Source organism: Galeopterus variegatus, unplaced genomic scaffold (genome assembly GCF_000696425.1).
Source record: "Galeopterus variegatus unplaced genomic scaffold, G_variegatus-3.0.2 Scaffold3043, whole genome shotgun sequence".
NCBI classification, from domain to species: Eukaryota; Metazoa; Chordata; class Mammalia; order Dermoptera; family Cynocephalidae; genus Galeopterus; species Galeopterus variegatus.
In genome coordinates this window covers 170,790-188,941 of record NW_007729154.1, presented here as the reverse complement: position 1 = coordinate 188,941, position 18,152 = coordinate 170,790, and the positions used below count along the sequence as shown (strand labels likewise).

General features: G+C 40.5%; 1 protein-coding gene across 2 annotated transcripts in view; it reads left to right on the top strand.

Annotated features, from left to right (window-relative positions):
* The first annotated feature begins 5,193 nt into the window (after positions 1 to 5,193).
* ZFP28 (ZFP28 zinc finger protein) overlaps positions 5,194 to 18,152 on the top strand; it is an 18,040-nt gene continuing 5,081 nt past the window's right edge. The window contains exons 1-6 of one of the 2 annotated variants that reach the window (XM_008583791.1): positions 5,194 to 5,311; positions 10,633 to 10,759; positions 10,942 to 11,037; positions 12,847 to 13,010; positions 13,667 to 13,781; positions 14,103 to 14,198. In XM_008583791.1, coding sequence (XP_008582013.1) covers positions 5,276 to 5,311; positions 10,633 to 10,759; positions 10,942 to 11,037; positions 12,847 to 13,010; positions 13,667 to 13,781; positions 14,103 to 14,198 — 634 coding nt within the window. In that variant the 5' untranslated portion in view covers positions 5,194 to 5,275. Of the gene's footprint in view, positions 5,312 to 10,632; positions 10,760 to 10,941; positions 11,038 to 12,846; positions 13,011 to 13,666; positions 13,782 to 14,102; positions 14,238 to 18,152 lie in introns of both variants that reach the window. The other variant, XM_008583789.1, reaches the window with a different exon arrangement.

Below are 18,152 nucleotides of genomic sequence, written 5' to 3'. Positions count from 1 at the left end.
ACCAGTACTTGATCTGTGTGGTTGAGCTAAATTGCTGCTTTGCCGCTGTTTCCCTAGGGAAGACTTTTTGTGCAGCTCAGAGTTTAATGGTTGACCTTATAGGTACTTCGGCTCTCCAGATACTTGGTGCACCTGGGTTGTGTAGAAACTCTAATCTGGGCCTGAGTTTTTCATTGAACTGCACCCCATGCCATTCTGCATTCCCGACCAGTCTCCTCTGAGTGGTCCTGTGCTGATTGGGGGGCAGATCTCAGTGTTCTCCCCATCTCCCCCGCTGCCTGTGCTCCAAATACTTCCCATGGGACAGGCCCTGCCCAGGTCCCTTGTGGTGACTCACCAGCCTCTGAATGGCTCCCTTTTTACAGTTGTTCTGGCTCCTTGCTCCCGCGTGGGTCCACGGGAATCCTATTAGTGGTCTTGCTGTCCTGGGGGCCACCAAAGTCCTCTTCTCCTCTTCCGCCTCCAAGTAACTCCATCTACAGGGCACAGCTGTGGCTTCTGCTGGCTCCTGCTCCATGTGCTCCAGCATTAAAGTGGCCGCAGCCCAAAACGCTGAGTAGTTTTTTCTTTCTCTCATCGTGGTTTCTCCTGTCTTCATGTGTTCCATAGGTCTCTCCTCCTCTTCACCTGAGCTCCAGCGGCCCCAACTTGGCTGATATTATGTTTTTATAGTTGTAAATTGGTTGATTTGTGGGAGAGAGTGACACTGGGGACCGTCTATTCTGCCATCTTGACTGGAACCAGAAATTATGATTATATAAATAAAATTTATATTTTAATCAGTAGATTGCCTCCATAAGTAAATTCATTGGACTAAAAATTATTTACCAGGGCCGGCCCGTGGCTCACTCGGGAGAGTGCGGTGCTGATAACACCAAGGCCCCGGGTTCGGATCCCATATAGGGATGGCCGGTTCGCTCACTGGCTGAGTGTAGTGCTGACAACACCAAGTCAAGGGTTAAGATCCCCTTACCAGTCATCTTTAAAAAAAAAAAAATTATTTACCAAATCAAATATGTCATCATGTTCTATGTTCTGTTTGTTAAGTATCTGACACCTAAGAATATCCTTTCTTGGTGCTATAGATCTTCTTTTTGCCTATTGTGTAGTACACATTGTAATTCTTTATAGTAGATTTCTTCAAAATCATTACAATCTGTTTTAAACTTTTAGATAGTAGTTCATAAATTGTATCAGATTAATGTTAATGATTTAACAAGGAGATTATTCATCTTTTTTTTATTGGTGGTGTTTGTTTTGTTTTTTAAAGAATTACAGTTTCGGGTTTTTAGAAAAAGCACAGTTTAATTCCTGGTTGTTAAGGTGAGAAATTTTATTTGTCATCTTCCTGCTATAGCAGAACTTAATAATAAAATAATTCTTGTAGCTTTCTAAAAATTTGGACATATTAACTTTCTTTTTCATAATTCTTTAGTGCACTTCCATCTCTTCATTTCCAGATATGAATAAAGAAGCATATAACCCCATGCAATATGATACAAGCTATGCTGCTATAAAAAAAAAAACCCAAAAAAGAAAAAAAAAAAAAAAGTCAACACTGTCCATACTGAAACAATATGGAATTTCATTATCTTCTCAGGTAACATCTCAGAGGTAAGTAGGTGGCAGGTCAAGACAGGAATGCATCTCTGTTCCATGATGTCATCAAATGACCCAGGTTCCCTCTATCTCATTTCTTCATCAACTTAGGCTGTTGTCCTTATCCACGTGTTAGCTTGCCATATCCTCTACATTACAGAAGTGGCAGTCAAATGTTTTTGCTTTTAAAGAAGTGACATTAAAGTTGCAAACCACTTCTGATCACATTCCACATTTTGGCAAGAAATTAGTGACATGACCTATCTAACTTCAAGGGACCCTGGAAAATGTAGTCTAACTTGGCAGTTATGTGCCCTTCTCCATACTTGTAGGGGAGTCTATTAAAAAAGATATGAGGATGGATGATAGTGACAGTTTGAATGCCTTCCCATATCCAGTTAGCCACTGTCCACTACTGTGTGACCATGAAGGATGTGTCCATTGCTGGGAATGATGGAGTACAGGGATGGAAAGAATTTCAGACACTGATTAACATTGAGAAGGTTGGATCTCACCTACCTCTGAACTTCCAGTTAAGAAGATAATACATTTATTATTTAGGCTAGTTTAAATCAGTGATATCTGTTATTTGCACATGAAAGTATTCTGACATACCTTCCTTGGAGTTGACATATTTTTCAGGTATTGCTGGATTTGGTTTGTTATCACTTTAGGTAGGATTTTATCTTTTTCACCTTTTTTTTCTTTTTTGATAGCTGGCCAGTATGAGGATCTGAACTCTTGACCTTGGTGTTATAACACTGTGTTCTAACCAACTGATAGGTAGGGCTTTAATGTCTATGTTGTCACTGAAGATTGGCTTAAATTCTTTCTTTCCCTACTGTCTCTGTCTAATTTTGTTATCAAGGTTATCTAGTTTTTTTACTCTCTATATAGTCTTATAGGATAAGAATTATCTAATGCTTGAACGTTTGATGAAGTATACGTGAAAAGCCTCCAGAACTTATTTAATGGTTTTCTATTTCTTTTTGAGTCAGTTTTGGTATTCGTAATTTTCTTTACTATAAACCACTGCATATGTTTTAAAATATGTTCACATAATGGTGATCACAGTATTTGCAAGATTTTAAAAATCTCTACTGTTTCTGTGACTATGTCTGCTTTTTCATTCCTAATACCATTTATTTATTTCTTTTCTCTCTTATTTGCTGGGCCACCTTTAGCATATCTTTCATCCTCATGTTGTCAAGATGGCTGCTCCACTTGCAACATCTTGTGTCAGCTCCAAGCAGGAAGAAGATTTTGTGTGAGATGGACCACGGGCAAAAGTTACAGGCCAGCTGAGACTCTTTCCACCTTCCCTCACCAAGGTCCCAGTAATTTGTGCTTACATTTCATTGATCAGACCCAGGTTACAGGTCTACTGTTCCTTGCAAGGGAGTCTGGGGAGGTGAGCATATTTAGCTTGGCAGATGACCACCCTGAAGAACATCAGTGTTCTGCTAGCGTGGAAGTAGGGCAGAATAGATATTGGAAGGCAACTAGCAGTGCCTGTCACAGCTATTAAATGGCCCTGGGTCAATCCGACTGTGAAACTGAGTCTTTTCTGAGACTGTAATGCTTTGAGGTGAAATGCTGACCTTTTCCTTCCTGCAGCATGTGGCTGAGTGACCGTTGGATTCAGAGATAGAAATCATCCTCATTCCACCACTGAGGCCATGAGACCCGAGACCAATTCAGGAGTCAGGTCTGGAAACCTGCATTCGGGTGTGATTGGGTGTGCGGAGGTCAGTGCATCTGTACTCCCTGTGCTGCTGTTAGTGAGGGCATTCGCCAGGGAAACGAGGTCCTCAGATCCAGGGATAAAGTTCTCAACAGTTGACAAGGCCCGCTGGGAGAGACTGGCCCTAAGCATGCAGGAGAGGTCTTCAAAAAGTTCATCATCTTTTAATTCTATTTTTCCACGAAATTTTTGAAGTACCCTCATACGTGAATAAAAACATCATCTAGTTTCACATCATGATACATACTAAGCAAGGGCATTTTAAAAGGTCACGGTAGGGGGTATTTTTGACTGAGACCCTGGGCAGTCCTCCCTGAGAGATGACAAGTGAACGACATAAATTAGCCAGCCCAGAAATAAGTTTTGGGGAAGACTGTTCAGACACAGGACCTGCAAATGCCTAAGTTACAAGATGGGGAATGGCGTTTTGGAGGGTTGGTGTGGGAGGGTGGGCAGGCCACTGAAGCTGGGGAGAATGGGAGGTGGGGGCAGCACCAAAAACCAATCTCACATCCACTCCCTTACCCCCATCCCACATGTATCCTCCATCAGAATCACACTGTGGACATGGTAAGGCCCCAGTGTCGCCCTTCCCCTCCGCGAGCGCCCCCACCCCCATCGGCGGTGACCCCCCCACAGGAAGCCGACGCACAGGAACAAGGCGCCTGCCCCCATCAAAAGTCGGTTTCTCCCAGCCCTGCCGCTCCGTTCCCGCTCCCACCCACTGTGCTTGCGCGTTCTAAACCGGGCGCTCACTCCCAGAAGCCTTTGGGGCGCGGTTCTGTATGGCGGGGCGGCTTGTGCTTCCGGCCAGACCCAGGCCCGGCGGCGGCTGCGATCCGGAAGGGCCCGGGAGCTGCCGGTCTGGGGCCGGACCGACGGGCGCTGCATAGGCGCGAGGCTGACCTGCGCCTTGCCGCCGGAGCTCAGCTTGGCAACGCCGCCATCCCTAGTCGGCACTACGTTTCCCAGCGGGCGCTGCGCGGGAGCCACGCCCACTTCCGGCGTGCGAGCGGGCCGGGCTGCGGGCGCGACTGCCGGGCGGGGCCGGGGCGCGGGGCGGGTACAGCGGGTGTGTCCCGGGCTGGGGGGTGTGCCTGAGTGACCGGCCCGGAGGGGGTCTGCGGGGCTTTGGGGCGTGTGTGCGCTCAGCTCAAGTGACATGCGGGGAGCGGTAAGCGCGGGTGCCCGCGAACCGGGGCCTTTCCCGGGGCAAGGCGTCTCCCGCACAAAGCCCAGGGCGAGCCGAGGCCCGACTGCGAGGACGCCAGTCAGCTCTGCCCGTGGAAGGCCGCGCTCTAGGAATGGCCTCACCTCCAAGGGCCAGCGAGCAGCGGTGGCCACGGGTCCTGGGCACAGAGGTGAGGGTGACAGGTGTCCGGGCAGGGCCGGACGGACAGTGAAGAATTCATCCTCTCTGAGTAAGGTCTTTGCGGTGGGTTAGGGGGTGCTCTCTCGGGCCTAGGTGCTGGTGAAAGGTGTCCCTTTTTCTCTGAGGCCGGTAGTGGTGGGGAATCCAAACGTTTTTAAGCTCAACTTGAGTCATATTATCAAGCGGTGGTGCAGGATGGGACCTTGATTTGCCCAGGGTCACCCCAACCAGATACCTCCTTGTTTTCATGCTTGCAGAGAAAAAATTCCGCCCGTCTCCCCCACCCCCCTATCTTGCCACCCGTGGTAGCCCCTAGTTAGAGTAGTGACCGGATCCCACCTGCCTCTTCAGAAATGGTCCTGTCCTGTTCATTCCTGAGCATTTGATTCTCCACTTGTTGAAGTCCTTTCTAATTTATAACTGTTGCTTAAGACTCAGCAGGGAGGGGTGTTTCTAGGTTGGTGATTTGGGAGTTTGACTAGCAACTCCTTTTTTCTCCCCCAGTTCTGCCTTCCAGGGACACTGCACTTTTGCAGGAGAGGAGCCACAGGCAGGAGGCCATGGGGATGGGAACTGATCTTAAAGCCAAGTCCCAGGTGAGTTGGCATTCCTTCTCTCCTCTGAAATCCAGTCTCACTTTTCAGTATTTAATAGTACTTCTCCGAAAAGTTTTATCTTCTCTGAAAAATTTTCAGTTTAAGAGTCTTGTTCTGGGTGCTGGTTCCTATTTCCTCCCATTCTGGTGAGCGATTGCTACGGGGATAGGCTTAAACTGCCCAAGGCCTCCCTCTCTGTTTCTTCTTCATCCCACTCAGCATTCATTCTTGATTAAAGAAATGTTTCAGCCCCTCTATTGTGTCACTTTTCTCAGAGGGACTCTGATGGGATGGAAATGTACTTCTTGGTAGAATGCGGCAGCCCCTTGTGCTGTACCTGGATGGTTTGGCGCCCACTTTCTGCCAACTCAGGTCCCTGCTCTCTGGGAGCTCACAGCCTTTTAGTAGAAATTCAAGGAAATAAACAAGGTCCTAGAATGTGATAGTCCTGAACCAAGTACTATGAGAGTGGAAGGAGCTTCTGGCTTCTAGCTGTCTGTGGAGGAAGGTCAGGGTGGATTTACCAAGCAGGTGATTTTTGAGCTGAGTCACACCTTGAAGGGAGAGGAGATGTTTGGCAGGTAGGAGAGGGTGGGGAGAGGAAGTGCAACATGAAAGACTTTCTTTTCCCCATTTGATTGTGTGGCTTTTTAAAATGCTAATAAATAACTTTATTTTTGTCAGCTGTCTCATAAGTACACTATAGCTAGCTCACAAATGTATGAACCAGTTTCTAATTGTCCCATCCAAACTGCTCTTAAGTGGGTTACCACTTGGTAATGTGATCTCCACATTATCCAATGTAGTGCTCGATTCTCAGTCTTTTTGACTATTGTTGGCATTTTAATTAGCTCAGGGGTTGGCAAACTTTCACTGTAAAAGGCCAAGGTATTACGTATGGTAAGCTTTTAAGGTCTCTGCTGCAGCCACCCTATTCTGCCCATATAGAGCTAAAGCAGCCATAGACAATATGTAAATGAGTGGACAGGGCTGTGTCCAATAAATCTTTACAAAAACTCCTGAAGTAGCTCATTCCTCATACTCCAGTTGGCCCTTTTTTTCTGTTTGCTTAGGACATCACACTTGTCTGGCTCTTCTCCCGCCTTCCTGACTTCTCAGGTTTTGCTGTCATTCTTCCTCATCTCCCTCACCTTGAACTGTTGGCATGCCTCAGTACTCTGTTCTTGGCTCTTTTTTGTCTGCATGCCTTCCCCTGGGGAGATCAGTCTGTTCCTTGTCTGTAAAACCCAGCCACATGCTGGCTTCTTCCAAATTGACATTGCCAACCCAAACCTCTCTGAGCTCCAGGCCTGTTTATCTAACTTGACTCCTCCGCTTGAATGTCTAATAAGTAACTCAAACCTGATGGGTCCAGACCCAAATTCCTGAAATTCCATGATGAATCAATTCTCCCACAGTTGTCCTCCATCTCAGTTCCTGGCAGTTTCATGCTCTCAGTTACTCAGTACAAAAACCTTGTCATTGTCTCCTCCCTTTTCCTCCCTTCTCATATTTGTTCCATTTGCAAATTCTGTCAATTCTGTTTCCACATTGTGTCCAAAATCCAATGGTTTTTGCCACATCCACCATCACCTCAATCCAAGCCTCATTATCTCTTACTATTGGTCTCTTGACTCTGCTTCTATGACCTGTTGTGCTCAGCTCCCCACCATCCCTTTCCAATGCAGCAGACAGAGGGGGTCTGTTCAAACATATCAGCCCTTGTCACTCTCTGCTCAAAACACTCCCATGGCTCCCCCAGTAAAAGCAAAGTTTACTGGCTCCCCCAGTAAACTCCTTAATGTGACCAATTAGGCCCTATATGTCCAGGCTCCTTGTTACCTCTGACATCTACTGCTATACTTGACTGTCTCTTTTCTTTCTCAAAAATTGCCACCTTGTTTTCCTGGTCACCCTGTCTAAAATCTCAAAGCTTCCCGCCACCAATTCTTCACATCACTCTTCCCTGCTTTACTTTTTTCTTTTAGCATTTTTCAACATACTGTGTATTTTCTTAATTTATCTTTTTTCCTCTTGTCTCATTCCCTTACTTCATAGGCAGGGATTTTGGGCAGTTTTGCCCCAGTGCCTGATACAGAAAATATTTGTTGGATGAATGTTTGAATATAGTCTTATAGTTGTCTTGTAGCCAGTGTTTTGCTATTTAGTATTAGTGTTAGAATAATCATTTGTAATACCTGAAAATGTGCTTCATTCTTGCTTATTTCATATTAATACATTCCCAGAAGTTTTTCTTTCCTTGTGGATGTTACCAAATTCTAGTTTTCCTAACAATGGCAAAGGAGTAACAAACACTAGAAAAATGGACATCATTTTCTCTTGCACCAAAGATTTATAAAAATATTATAAAGACTGTTAAACAATGTTCTAAAGATACCTTGTTTCATTTAGAAAAGACTATCTGAAAAATATTTGAAATATTTAGATATCTGAAAAAAAATATGAAAAAAATAAGTGCAAGACTTATCAGCCAGGAAGCATGCAGTTAGAATTATAAGACTGGGATCTGTTAAAACCCATGTTTTATAATTGGGTTAGAATAGAGGCATAGAGGCATTCCTTTGTGCATAGAAGCAGCATTGTGTCTGAGCACCTATATCTTTGAACATGATTTAAAGTATTTGAAATGTTTGAGCTCCAGTATACTTGCAGATTTCCACTGCTGAATCTTGTGCAGTTTTCAGAATTAAAGGCATTTAACAAACCGATGGTGCAAAATGTAGATTGCTAATAGATACACATGATTAATTAAGAAAACTAGAGGTGATTCTTCCTGGCAAGTTGAACACTCCTATCAAATATTCAGCAAGCAAATTGGTTCCTTTGTTTTCATGCCAAGATGCTCCAACTTTCAAAATTATTGTTGAGAGCTAATCAGCATTTGTTTTAGACTCGCTTGCTCAGGTAGGCATATTAGTGTGTCTTTTGCTCAAGGTCATTAAGCAGTTCTTGGCTTTTTCCTGCAAATATTAACAGGTGGTCTACACTGCATGGGGCCTTTCAGTCTCCAGCTTAGGAGATTTCTCCATCAAGAGTTTACTATTTTCTCACAAATTAGGATATCACTTAGAAAACCTTTTTGACTTATCTTTACACAGGTCAGTTAAAAAATGTCTTCAAAGTTTGGTAGCAGGTTAAAGAATATGTGATAGTATATTCTCAATAGATAACAAACCTCAAAGGGACTTTTGTTTCTAGCAGAATAATGTGAACTTTTAGACTAAAAGGTTCAGCTGTTAGTCAGTGTTGTGATTTGTTAAATGAGATAGTTAGGTTTGGTGATTCAGGTTTGGCACAGTGAGGGACACTCAGATTGGGATGGCAAAAAGATTAAGTTTATTACTCACAGATGCCAGAGAGAAGAGGGTAGCACATCTCATAGGGCCAACAGGAAGGGGTGTGGGTGGCATCCAGGACACATACCCTCAACCTGTGGGTTAGGAATGAAAGAGAGAGGGAGGGACCTGTGGGCCGGAGACTTTGTTAGGGTCCAGGGGTTTACCTAGGTGGGTTTCCTGAGACAGGGTTGGATTGGTTAATTTAATGGAGTGCAAGGTTAAGTGAGGGAACTTGGGGGTGACGTTATTAGGTTCACTATGCTTAATGAAGGAGTAAGGTGGCCAAGTGGTTGAGAGTATGGAGCCTTATCTGTCTGGAACATAAAAATGGGGACTGGGTAAAGACTGTCTCAAAATATATGGGTCAAGGGTGACAAGCCATGGACAGACAACAGGATGGATGCTGAGGCAGCATTAACCTGACTGAGACTTATGATGTCAGTATCGTCATAGCTAACATTCATAGAACATTTACCTCATGCCTTACGTGTTTTAAGTGCTGTGTATGTAGTATCTCGTTTAATCCAAGTAAGGATCTATGAGGTTGGTATTGTTGATTTTTCCATTTTACAACTGGGAAACTGAGTTACAGAGGGGTTAAGTAACTAATTGCAATTTCAGAGCTGGTGGATGCCAGAGTCCAAATTCAGCTTTTGGGGTAGTCTGCCTTTTTTGCTTATTGATTTGAAAATCCCATGACCGTTACTCAGTTAAATTTGCCTTCTATTAGCCACAGATCCCCAGGATTAGAGTTTGAATTGAATAAATGTTTAAAATATGTTGGTATATATCAGAGTTGTATGCTAAAATCATAAAAATATGCTGCATAAAGTCTGCCAGCAGTAGAGGAGCAGCATCACCTTGCCTGTTGGTCAGGAAAACGCTGTTCGTGCCCAAGCACATCGTAAATGTGTTCATGATACCTCCTGACACTTCCCAGCTTCCAAGATGGCAACTTGGTTGTTATAGGTATTTTATTAATTAAAAATGTTATAGTGTTTTTTGTCCTTGTTACACGCTCATGTTTATTTTAGAAAAAAAGAGTATTGATAGTTTTTTTGTTTTTGTTTTTTAAAAAATGAATAGCTGTTAAAATAGTAAATTAAACTAAAAGTAAAAATAAAAATTCTTAGAACCTAGTTTGGGGATAAGTCGTGTTGATCTCTTGAGGTTCATCTTTAGGTTTATTTTACCATTCTTGTGCTGCTCCAGGCTACTCAGATGTCCTGGTGTTGAACAATGCTGTAGTACCCATTGTGCATAGAACAACTTAGCCTTCATTTTTTATTGTTTTGAATTGATGACAAATATTTTCCTTGTGTGTGCCTCCTTTCACCTCCATAAAACTACATGTTCTTTTAGGGCAGGGGCTGTCTCCATATTTTTCTCTTCTTTCTGGATTTTATGACTTAATGAAGCCAGCTGTCCAGTAATGAACTAGATTTCCAAATCACCAAGTATAGAGTCTCTTACTCAAAATGAAGACAAGGTAATCCTTAGATCTCTGTATTAGTTCACTAGGGCTGCCATAACAAACTACCACAGACTGGGTGTCTTAAACAACAGAAATTTCTTTTCTCACAATTCTGGAGGCTGGAAGTCAGAGATTAAGGTATCTGCAGGTTTGGTTTCTCCTGAGGCCTCTCTCCTTGGTTTGCAGTGGCCATCTTCTCATGGTGTCCTCACTTGGCCTTTTCACTGTGCATACACATCCTTGGTATTTCCTCCTCCTCTTATAAAGGACACCAGTCAGATTGGATTAAGGCCCCAACCATTTGTCCTTAGTTAACTTTAATTACCTCTTTAAAGGCCCTATCTCTAGATGCAGTTATATTCTGAAGTACTGGGTTTTAGGACTTCAATACAGGAATTTTGGGGGGACACAGTTCATTCTATAAAAATACCCTAGTCATGTGGAGGCATGAACACTGCTTGAGCAAGAACGTGGTTGTGTCATTTCAGGGCTTGGTGACATTTGGGGATGTGGCTGTAGATTTCTCTCAAGAGGAGTGGGAATGGCTGAACCCCATTCAGAGGAATCTGTACAGGAAGGTGATGTTGGAGAACTACAGGAACCTGGCATCGCTGGGTAAGGGTGTTCTCTGCTCCTTCTTCTATCTCTCCCCCTTCTCACTGCTGTGACTGAGAAGTCCCTTCACTCCTTCATCAGTGAGCCCTGCACTATCTTTTCCCATCAAGCCAAGGGGACTGCATCTCAAGTCTGGACGGACCCACAGCGTGACCACATCCTATTTCTTCTTATGTGTCTAGGACTTTGTGTTTCTAAGCCTGATATGATCTCCTCATTGGAACAAGGGAAAGAGCCCTGGATGGTGAAGAGAAAGATGACAAGAGGTTGGTGCTCAGGTGAGAAACGGGTGGGGTGAAGTCACTGCTGGTCACAGCTCAGCTGCTTCAGACACGTAGTATCATCAGTAGACTCTTCCTAAGCTTCTGGCCCAGAGGGGAACTCAAGGCCACTTTAGAATGGGCTTCCCAAATTTTTATTCTCCCGCATCTCTTCTGTTCAGCTTTGTTCCCCTCCCCCTAAATATAATGTATTTTCCTCTACTCTGGATCCCATTTCTTCCTAGCTCCTCCTCCCCTTTGTCTTTCAGACTTATGAAATCATCTCTGTTCTTTAAAAAAAAATCTTTTGCTGGTTTTGATGTAGTTTTTACTGTCTCGTCTTTAATTAAGTGACTATTTCATTTATGGAGTTATTCTTTTAATTGATGTTAACAGAGTTTCAGCTTTGAGTAAGGCCGTCAGTTGCTGGTTGGTAAGATGAGCTTAGCTGTAAAAGGATAAACCATCTCATAGAAGAGATGAGACACAGCTATGCATAACTTAACTGAAGTAGGGACTGTTCATCTGTATGAGAAGTGTCGATAGGCATAAGAGGAAGAAGAAAAATCATTCCCGTTTTCATCCAGGGAAATAAGGAATGAGACTAGAGCCTTGAACAGAAACATTAGAATTAGAAGAAAGATTGGTAGGTTAGGAGATGAGTTGGGGTTAGGATGTAATAGATTTGGGGTTCATGTGGACTTCTCAGTGCAAACCGCATGCAGTTGGATTATTGACTCTCAGAAGAAAAGAACTCTGATTCTGATCTGGTGGAATATTTTTACGGATATTGTGGTATTTATACTGTTTGGGAATACAGAGATTTCAACCACAGCATTATTTCTGGACCAGCAAATTATTAAGTAAGACAAGGAATCAGAACTATAGATTTCTTTCAGAGATTTTATTATAATAGGAAATGGTAATTTCTAAAGAATTGAGAATCTTATAAGATTTCTTTGTTTAAATCATACATCAAAGGTAAAGTTTGTATTGACAGAACAGGACAGGTTGCTCAGAGTTTTAAATGATAACTTCCGGGCTGGCTAGTTAGCTCAGTTGGTTAGAGCGCAGCATATAACACTAAGTCACAGGTTCAGATCCCTGCACTGGCCAGCCACCAAAAATTAAAAATTAAAAAAACAAAACAGAATTCTCATAAGTCATCATGTCAGATAGGAGAACAAGTGATATTTTTCTGAAAGTTTTCAGTTTAATTCATCATATGAAATCACATTCTTTGAACTAGTTTTATGAGACAACTGTTTTTCCCTCCTGCAGATCCTTCATCTCTTGCTCAGACTCTGGTTGATTATGAACATTTGGCTTTTTTTTTTTTTTTAGTGATTGACCAGAATCTGGGCTTTTATCAGTTAGCATTGTAAGGAGGCATGTAGAACTAGAGATGAAATTGTTGCTAGATATAATGGAAAAAGAGCGAAAGGGAGTTTTACTTAGTAAAGCTGAAATAGGGATGGTATAGCAGATTTCTTCTACAGCCTCTGCTTCCTCTTTGTTTATATTAGCAACATTTTATCTTAAAGTCGTGAGCTCTGTTATTTCTTGATTTTTAATTTCTTTTCCCAGTCTTTTGCTAAAAACATAATGGGCACTAGGTCAACATTTAGGTGGGAAAGCTTATATTGTATCCTTTAGGACTGCAGCTATACAAATTTAGGAATGTAAGGTTGGTTGAATATTGCTGGTCATAAAAAAAACTCTCAAAATAATATGCTTTTCTGAGGGTTTAATTTACCCGTTACATTTTGGAATTTTTCTTCATACTAACACTAATAAAAGAGATACTGCTTTCTTAATATCTTTTAGACTTGAAGGCTGTGCGGGAGACCAAGGAGCTACTTTCAAAGGAGAATTTCTTTGAAGAAAAGTTATCCCAGACAGTGATAACAGAGAAACTCACAAACTATAGTCTGGAGTACTCTATATTAGGGCAAAACTGGGATTATGATGCTCTGTTTGAGACACAGTTGGTAAGTCAGGAGATAAACTTCAGGCAAGACAATATATCCTTCCTAAAGAAACCTTTTTGAGGAAAGAGACTGTGACTACAATGAATATGGGAGAAGTTTCCATTTGAATACAATACTTTTTGTAGACAGATTATCCCCCCAGAGGAAACAGTACATAATCTTGATACATATAAGAAAAGTGTATGGTGGGAGGCATTGAGCTGTAGCGAATTACAAACAAATATGTTTAGGTTAGAAATGTTTGACTTCTTACAAATGTGAGAAAACTTTGAGGAGGATCTCAACCCTTGCTTTTCATCAACGATTTCATACAAGAGAAAAACTCTGTGGACTTATTGAACAGTGTGAATTAAATATGGGAAAGCCTCCAGTCAGCATTAAAAAATTCATACTGTGTCTAAGTCCTCTACAAAATTCTCGTCTACAAAATTACAAATTCTCCATGGCAGAAACAGTTTCTCCTATTTTTCTATTTTTTTCCAAACAAATACAATATAAATAGACTTAGCAATTATGTGACCTGGTTTACTGAGAACCTAAGTCACACTTCTTGGTACAGAGCACCTCTTCTACAATATGTGGACACAGCCCACCCCACTAGGGCCATGCGAGTTCACAAGCATGGTTTGATCAAGAACATGTTCATACCATTTCAGGGCTTGGTGACCATCACCAATATGGCTGTAGACCTCTCCCAGCAGCTAGACCCAGCTCAGAAGAGTTTCTGCAAGAAAGTGTCATGGGAGAACCATGGTGACCTGACATCAGTAGGTAAGGATGTCTTTGCCAAATCTGAATCTGTCTTCAGGAGCCCCCATTTCCATACCTCAGTTTTGAATTATGGAGAAGGGAGGGGAGTTTTCTGAAATGTTGGCCTGAATTTTTGCTTCCAATTCCTAAGATAAACTTGTGGAATTGAAAGTTGGTATCTTTGTTACGCATGAAGTGTCATCTTTGACATCTGTCAAATCCTCCTTACGTGTCTTTCTGCTTCCTCCTGCAATAACACTTTTCTGACAAAACCAAGCAGCTAGTTCTCAGTTTTAGAATGGCAGGAGTATGACTGAACTCCATCTCTTTTTGTTTATGCAGGACATTGTGTTTCTAAGCCAGATTTAGTCTCTTTCCTGGAGCAAGGGAAGGCGTCCTGGATGGTGAAAAGAGAGCTGACAGGAGGCCTATTCTCAAGTGAGTGCGGGAGAGTCTGGTGTAGAAAAGCCACTGCAGGTGAGAGCTCAGCTTTCCTCAAAGAAGCCAAATCCTCACTAATATGCAGTAGAAAAATTGCCAAGTCCTCCAGGTCTGGCAAGAAAATTGAAGCCTGGAATTTCCAAATTATTCTTTCCTCTTCCTTTTTTCCCTTCTTTCTAATAACTAATTTCCCTGTAGTGGTCCTTTTTTTGACTGCTTGGATGTGTATCAGCCTCTCAGTTCCTTAAGTGACTTTTCCTGCCTGTGATGGACTATTGTGTTGTCTTCCAAAAGTTTATTCTCCTGTGATTAAATGGCCTATTTATTTCATTGTGTGTCCATTCCTGTAAGAACCACGAATTGAAAGTTATGTGAGTGAGCCACTCTGCTTGGTGTTGGCAGGTGACTGGAGAAAGGGAGACTTTACACATATATATAAACCATCAAAGAATTACTCTAATGAAGATAAGACACATTTATGGACAATTTGCAAAATTCCGAATAGGGCATTATACAAAGGAGATATCATTTCCAGTTGCTCCTATGTTTCAGTAGAACAGGGTGGGCAAAAGTGTATTGCAAGAAGATGGAGTAGAAGGTCTCTTCTCTTGATACACAAGTAGAGGAAAAGAAATTTCCTTGGAAAATAATGATTTGTAGATAATGTATTTCTGTCTCCTGTTTGGCAAAAGAATAGAAAACCATGACCAGTATCACAGCATATTAACATGTCGTGACAGCTTTAGACCCCTTCCAGTCATGGTAAACATGTATTTTTCACATAGTAGAAATTATAGTTTACATTCAGTCATGCTTTAGCATTAAAGATATACTTACAATAGGTTTCTTTATGTAGGTGGAAACTACATTTTGGGGATTGCTGTATCCCTGGGTATAAGCATCTGCTAAGCTTTGAAAGTTTTGTTTTTAGTGACTAATAATGACTAGATGTGTGGGTGTAATTGCATCCTCTCAGCATTGGGTATTTACATGAAAACTTTTGCTCATTATTTGGTGAAAGATAATAGCTAAAATTATTTTTTTATTATGGAAAAGGGGAACTTTCCCCTAAATTTGGTTTTTCTCTTTACCTATTTGTAAAATGTTCCTCATTTGTATCTATTCACTGTTCCTGTCTTAAATGTTTTCTTAACAGTCCCAGCGATTTTTATATATAGTATAAACATACCAATTCTTTGATATATTGTCTCAAACTATTTTTTACATATGATAATGAGTTTTTATTTTAATTAAGTCTTTTAAAATTGTGATATGTAAATTTTTAAAAATTTTTCTGTGGTCTATGTATTATTTCTATTACAATTTCTCCTAATATTTGTGTCCTTAGAAACTTGATACATATAGTTCTACTTAATTTTTTTAATGGCCATCTGGTATCACAATATATAGATATACAATAATTTATTTAAATAATTTACTGTTGATTACATTTGAACATTTAGGTCTTTTTCAGTTTTTACCCATAATCAACAATGGTCTAGTTTGTTCATATTTCCTTTTTTACAAGTCAGAATATTTCTTGCTTTCTTTTTAAAATTTTTTACATTTTCTGGTTTACTATAAAAATATTGCAAAAGATACAGAGAAACAGCCAGATGAAGAGATGCATAGGACTAGGTATGGGGAAGGGGGCTTGGAGCTTCCATGCCCTCTCTGGGAGTACCAACCTCCCAGGACCTCCACATATTCAGCAACCCAGAAGCTCCAGAATATTTCTTTAATATGCCTAGAAATGAATTTTCATGGTTCAAGAATACATATTTTTTAAGTTTCACGGATATTTTGCTATATCATTGGTGAAGAATGCATGAGAGTACCTGTTTCCAGACATTATCACCAGTATGGATATTATTTTTTTTATTTTGGCCAAGCTGGTTAGGTGAAAAATAAAATTTTATTAAATTTGCGTTTTCTTGACTACTTGTGATGTTGAGAATATATGCATTTAAATTCATTTAGAGTTCATATTCTGTCGATGGTGTGTCTATACCCATTACCCACCTTTCAACTGGGTCATATTTCCTTGTCTTTATATAGTATGGATATGTCTTTTTCGTATAAATTTGATCAATTTTTTTTCCAAGTTTTGTGTAAATTTGCATGTGGTGTCTCTCACTATATAGCAGTTTAAATTGAGTGTTATCTTTATTTATAGAAGCATATACTTGTTGATTTTTTGTTTCACTCTTTTTCTTTTTGTTAGTAGATGTGTCATTCCCATTTTAATCACGTAACACGTTGGATTGTTCCCATTTCTGTCTCTTATTTCTTTCTCTGTTTCTCCTTTATCCCCCTCGTTACTTTCATTTTCTTCCTTCTTATTTTTCCCTTCCTTCCTTACCTTTCCCTTTATCTTCAGTCTTTTCCTGGATGGTTTGGTTTTCTTTGTTTTGTTTATATATTTTTATTATGGAAGAGTACATATAACATAACATTTAACCATTTTAAAGTGTACAGTTTGGTGACGTTAATTTACAAAGTTATGCAACCATCACCATTATCTAGTTCCAGAAATTTTTCTTACCCCAAAGGGAAATCTTGTATCCATTGAGCACTTACTCCTTTCCCTAGCCTCAGGCAACCATTAATCAGCTTCTGTCTCTATAGGTTTGCCTTTTCTGGATATTTCATGTATGAAATCATACAATGGGTGGCCTATTTGGTCTGACTTAACATGTTGCCAAGATTCGATTCATGTTGTTACATGTATCAGTACTTCATTCCTTTTTAAGGTTGAATAATATTCCATTTTATGGGTGTGTCACATTTTGTTTGTCCATTCATCTGTGATGAACATTTGGGCTGTTCCTGTCTTTTGGCTACTGTGAGTAGTGCTGCTGTGAGCACTAGTACAAGTCTTTGTTTGAATACCTGTTTTCAGTTTTTTGAGGTATATATCTAGGAGTGGAATTGCTGAGTCATATGATAATCCTATTTTTATCTTTTTGAAGAACTGCCAACTGTTTTTCCTTAGCAGCTACACCATTTTACGTTTTCACTAGAATGTACAAGGGTTCTGATTTCTCTGCATCCTCACCAACATTTTTTGTTTTATGTTTGTTTGCTTTTTTAATTTTAGCCATAGTAGGTGTGAAGTAGTATCTCATTGTAGTTTTGATTTGCATTTCTCTAATGACTACTGATGTTGAGAATCTTCTCATGTGCTTGTTGGCAATTCATATATCTCTTTTGCAGAAATGTCTATTCAAGTCCTTTGCCTGTTTTTTTGCTGAGTTTTTTGTCTTTTTGTTAAGTTGTAAGAGTTCTTTTTATATTCTAGATATTAGACCTTTATCATATATATGTATTGCAAATATATTTTCCCATTCTGTGGATTATCTTTTACTCTTGATAGTATTATTTGATGCACAAAAGTTTATAATTTTGATGAAGTACAATTTATTCTTACTTCTGTTGCTCAGTCAGATATAAGAATCCATTGCCCATCAAAGGTCATTAAGATTTACCCTATATTTTCTTTTAAGATTTCTATAGTTTTAGCTCTTACAGTTAGGTCTTTGATTCATTTTAAATTAATTTTTGTATACAGTGTGAGATAAGGGTTCAACTTAATTTTTTTAAATGTAGATATCCTGTTGTCCCAACACTATTTATTAAAGAAACTATTCTTTCCCCATTGAATGGTTTTGGAACCCTTGTCAAAAACCAATTGATTCTCCAAAGAACACATACAAATGGCCAACAAGTATGTGAAAAATGCTCAACATCACTAATCATCAGGGAAATGCAAATTAAAACCACAATGAGATATCACCTCATACCTGTTAGGATGGCTATTATATATATATATAAGAAAAGACAACAGATGTTGATTGGGATGTGGAGGTATTCTAAACTCTTCATGGGCAGGCAAAATGGTGCATCTGCTCTGGGAAACTGTATGGTGGTTCCTCAAAAAATTGAAAATAG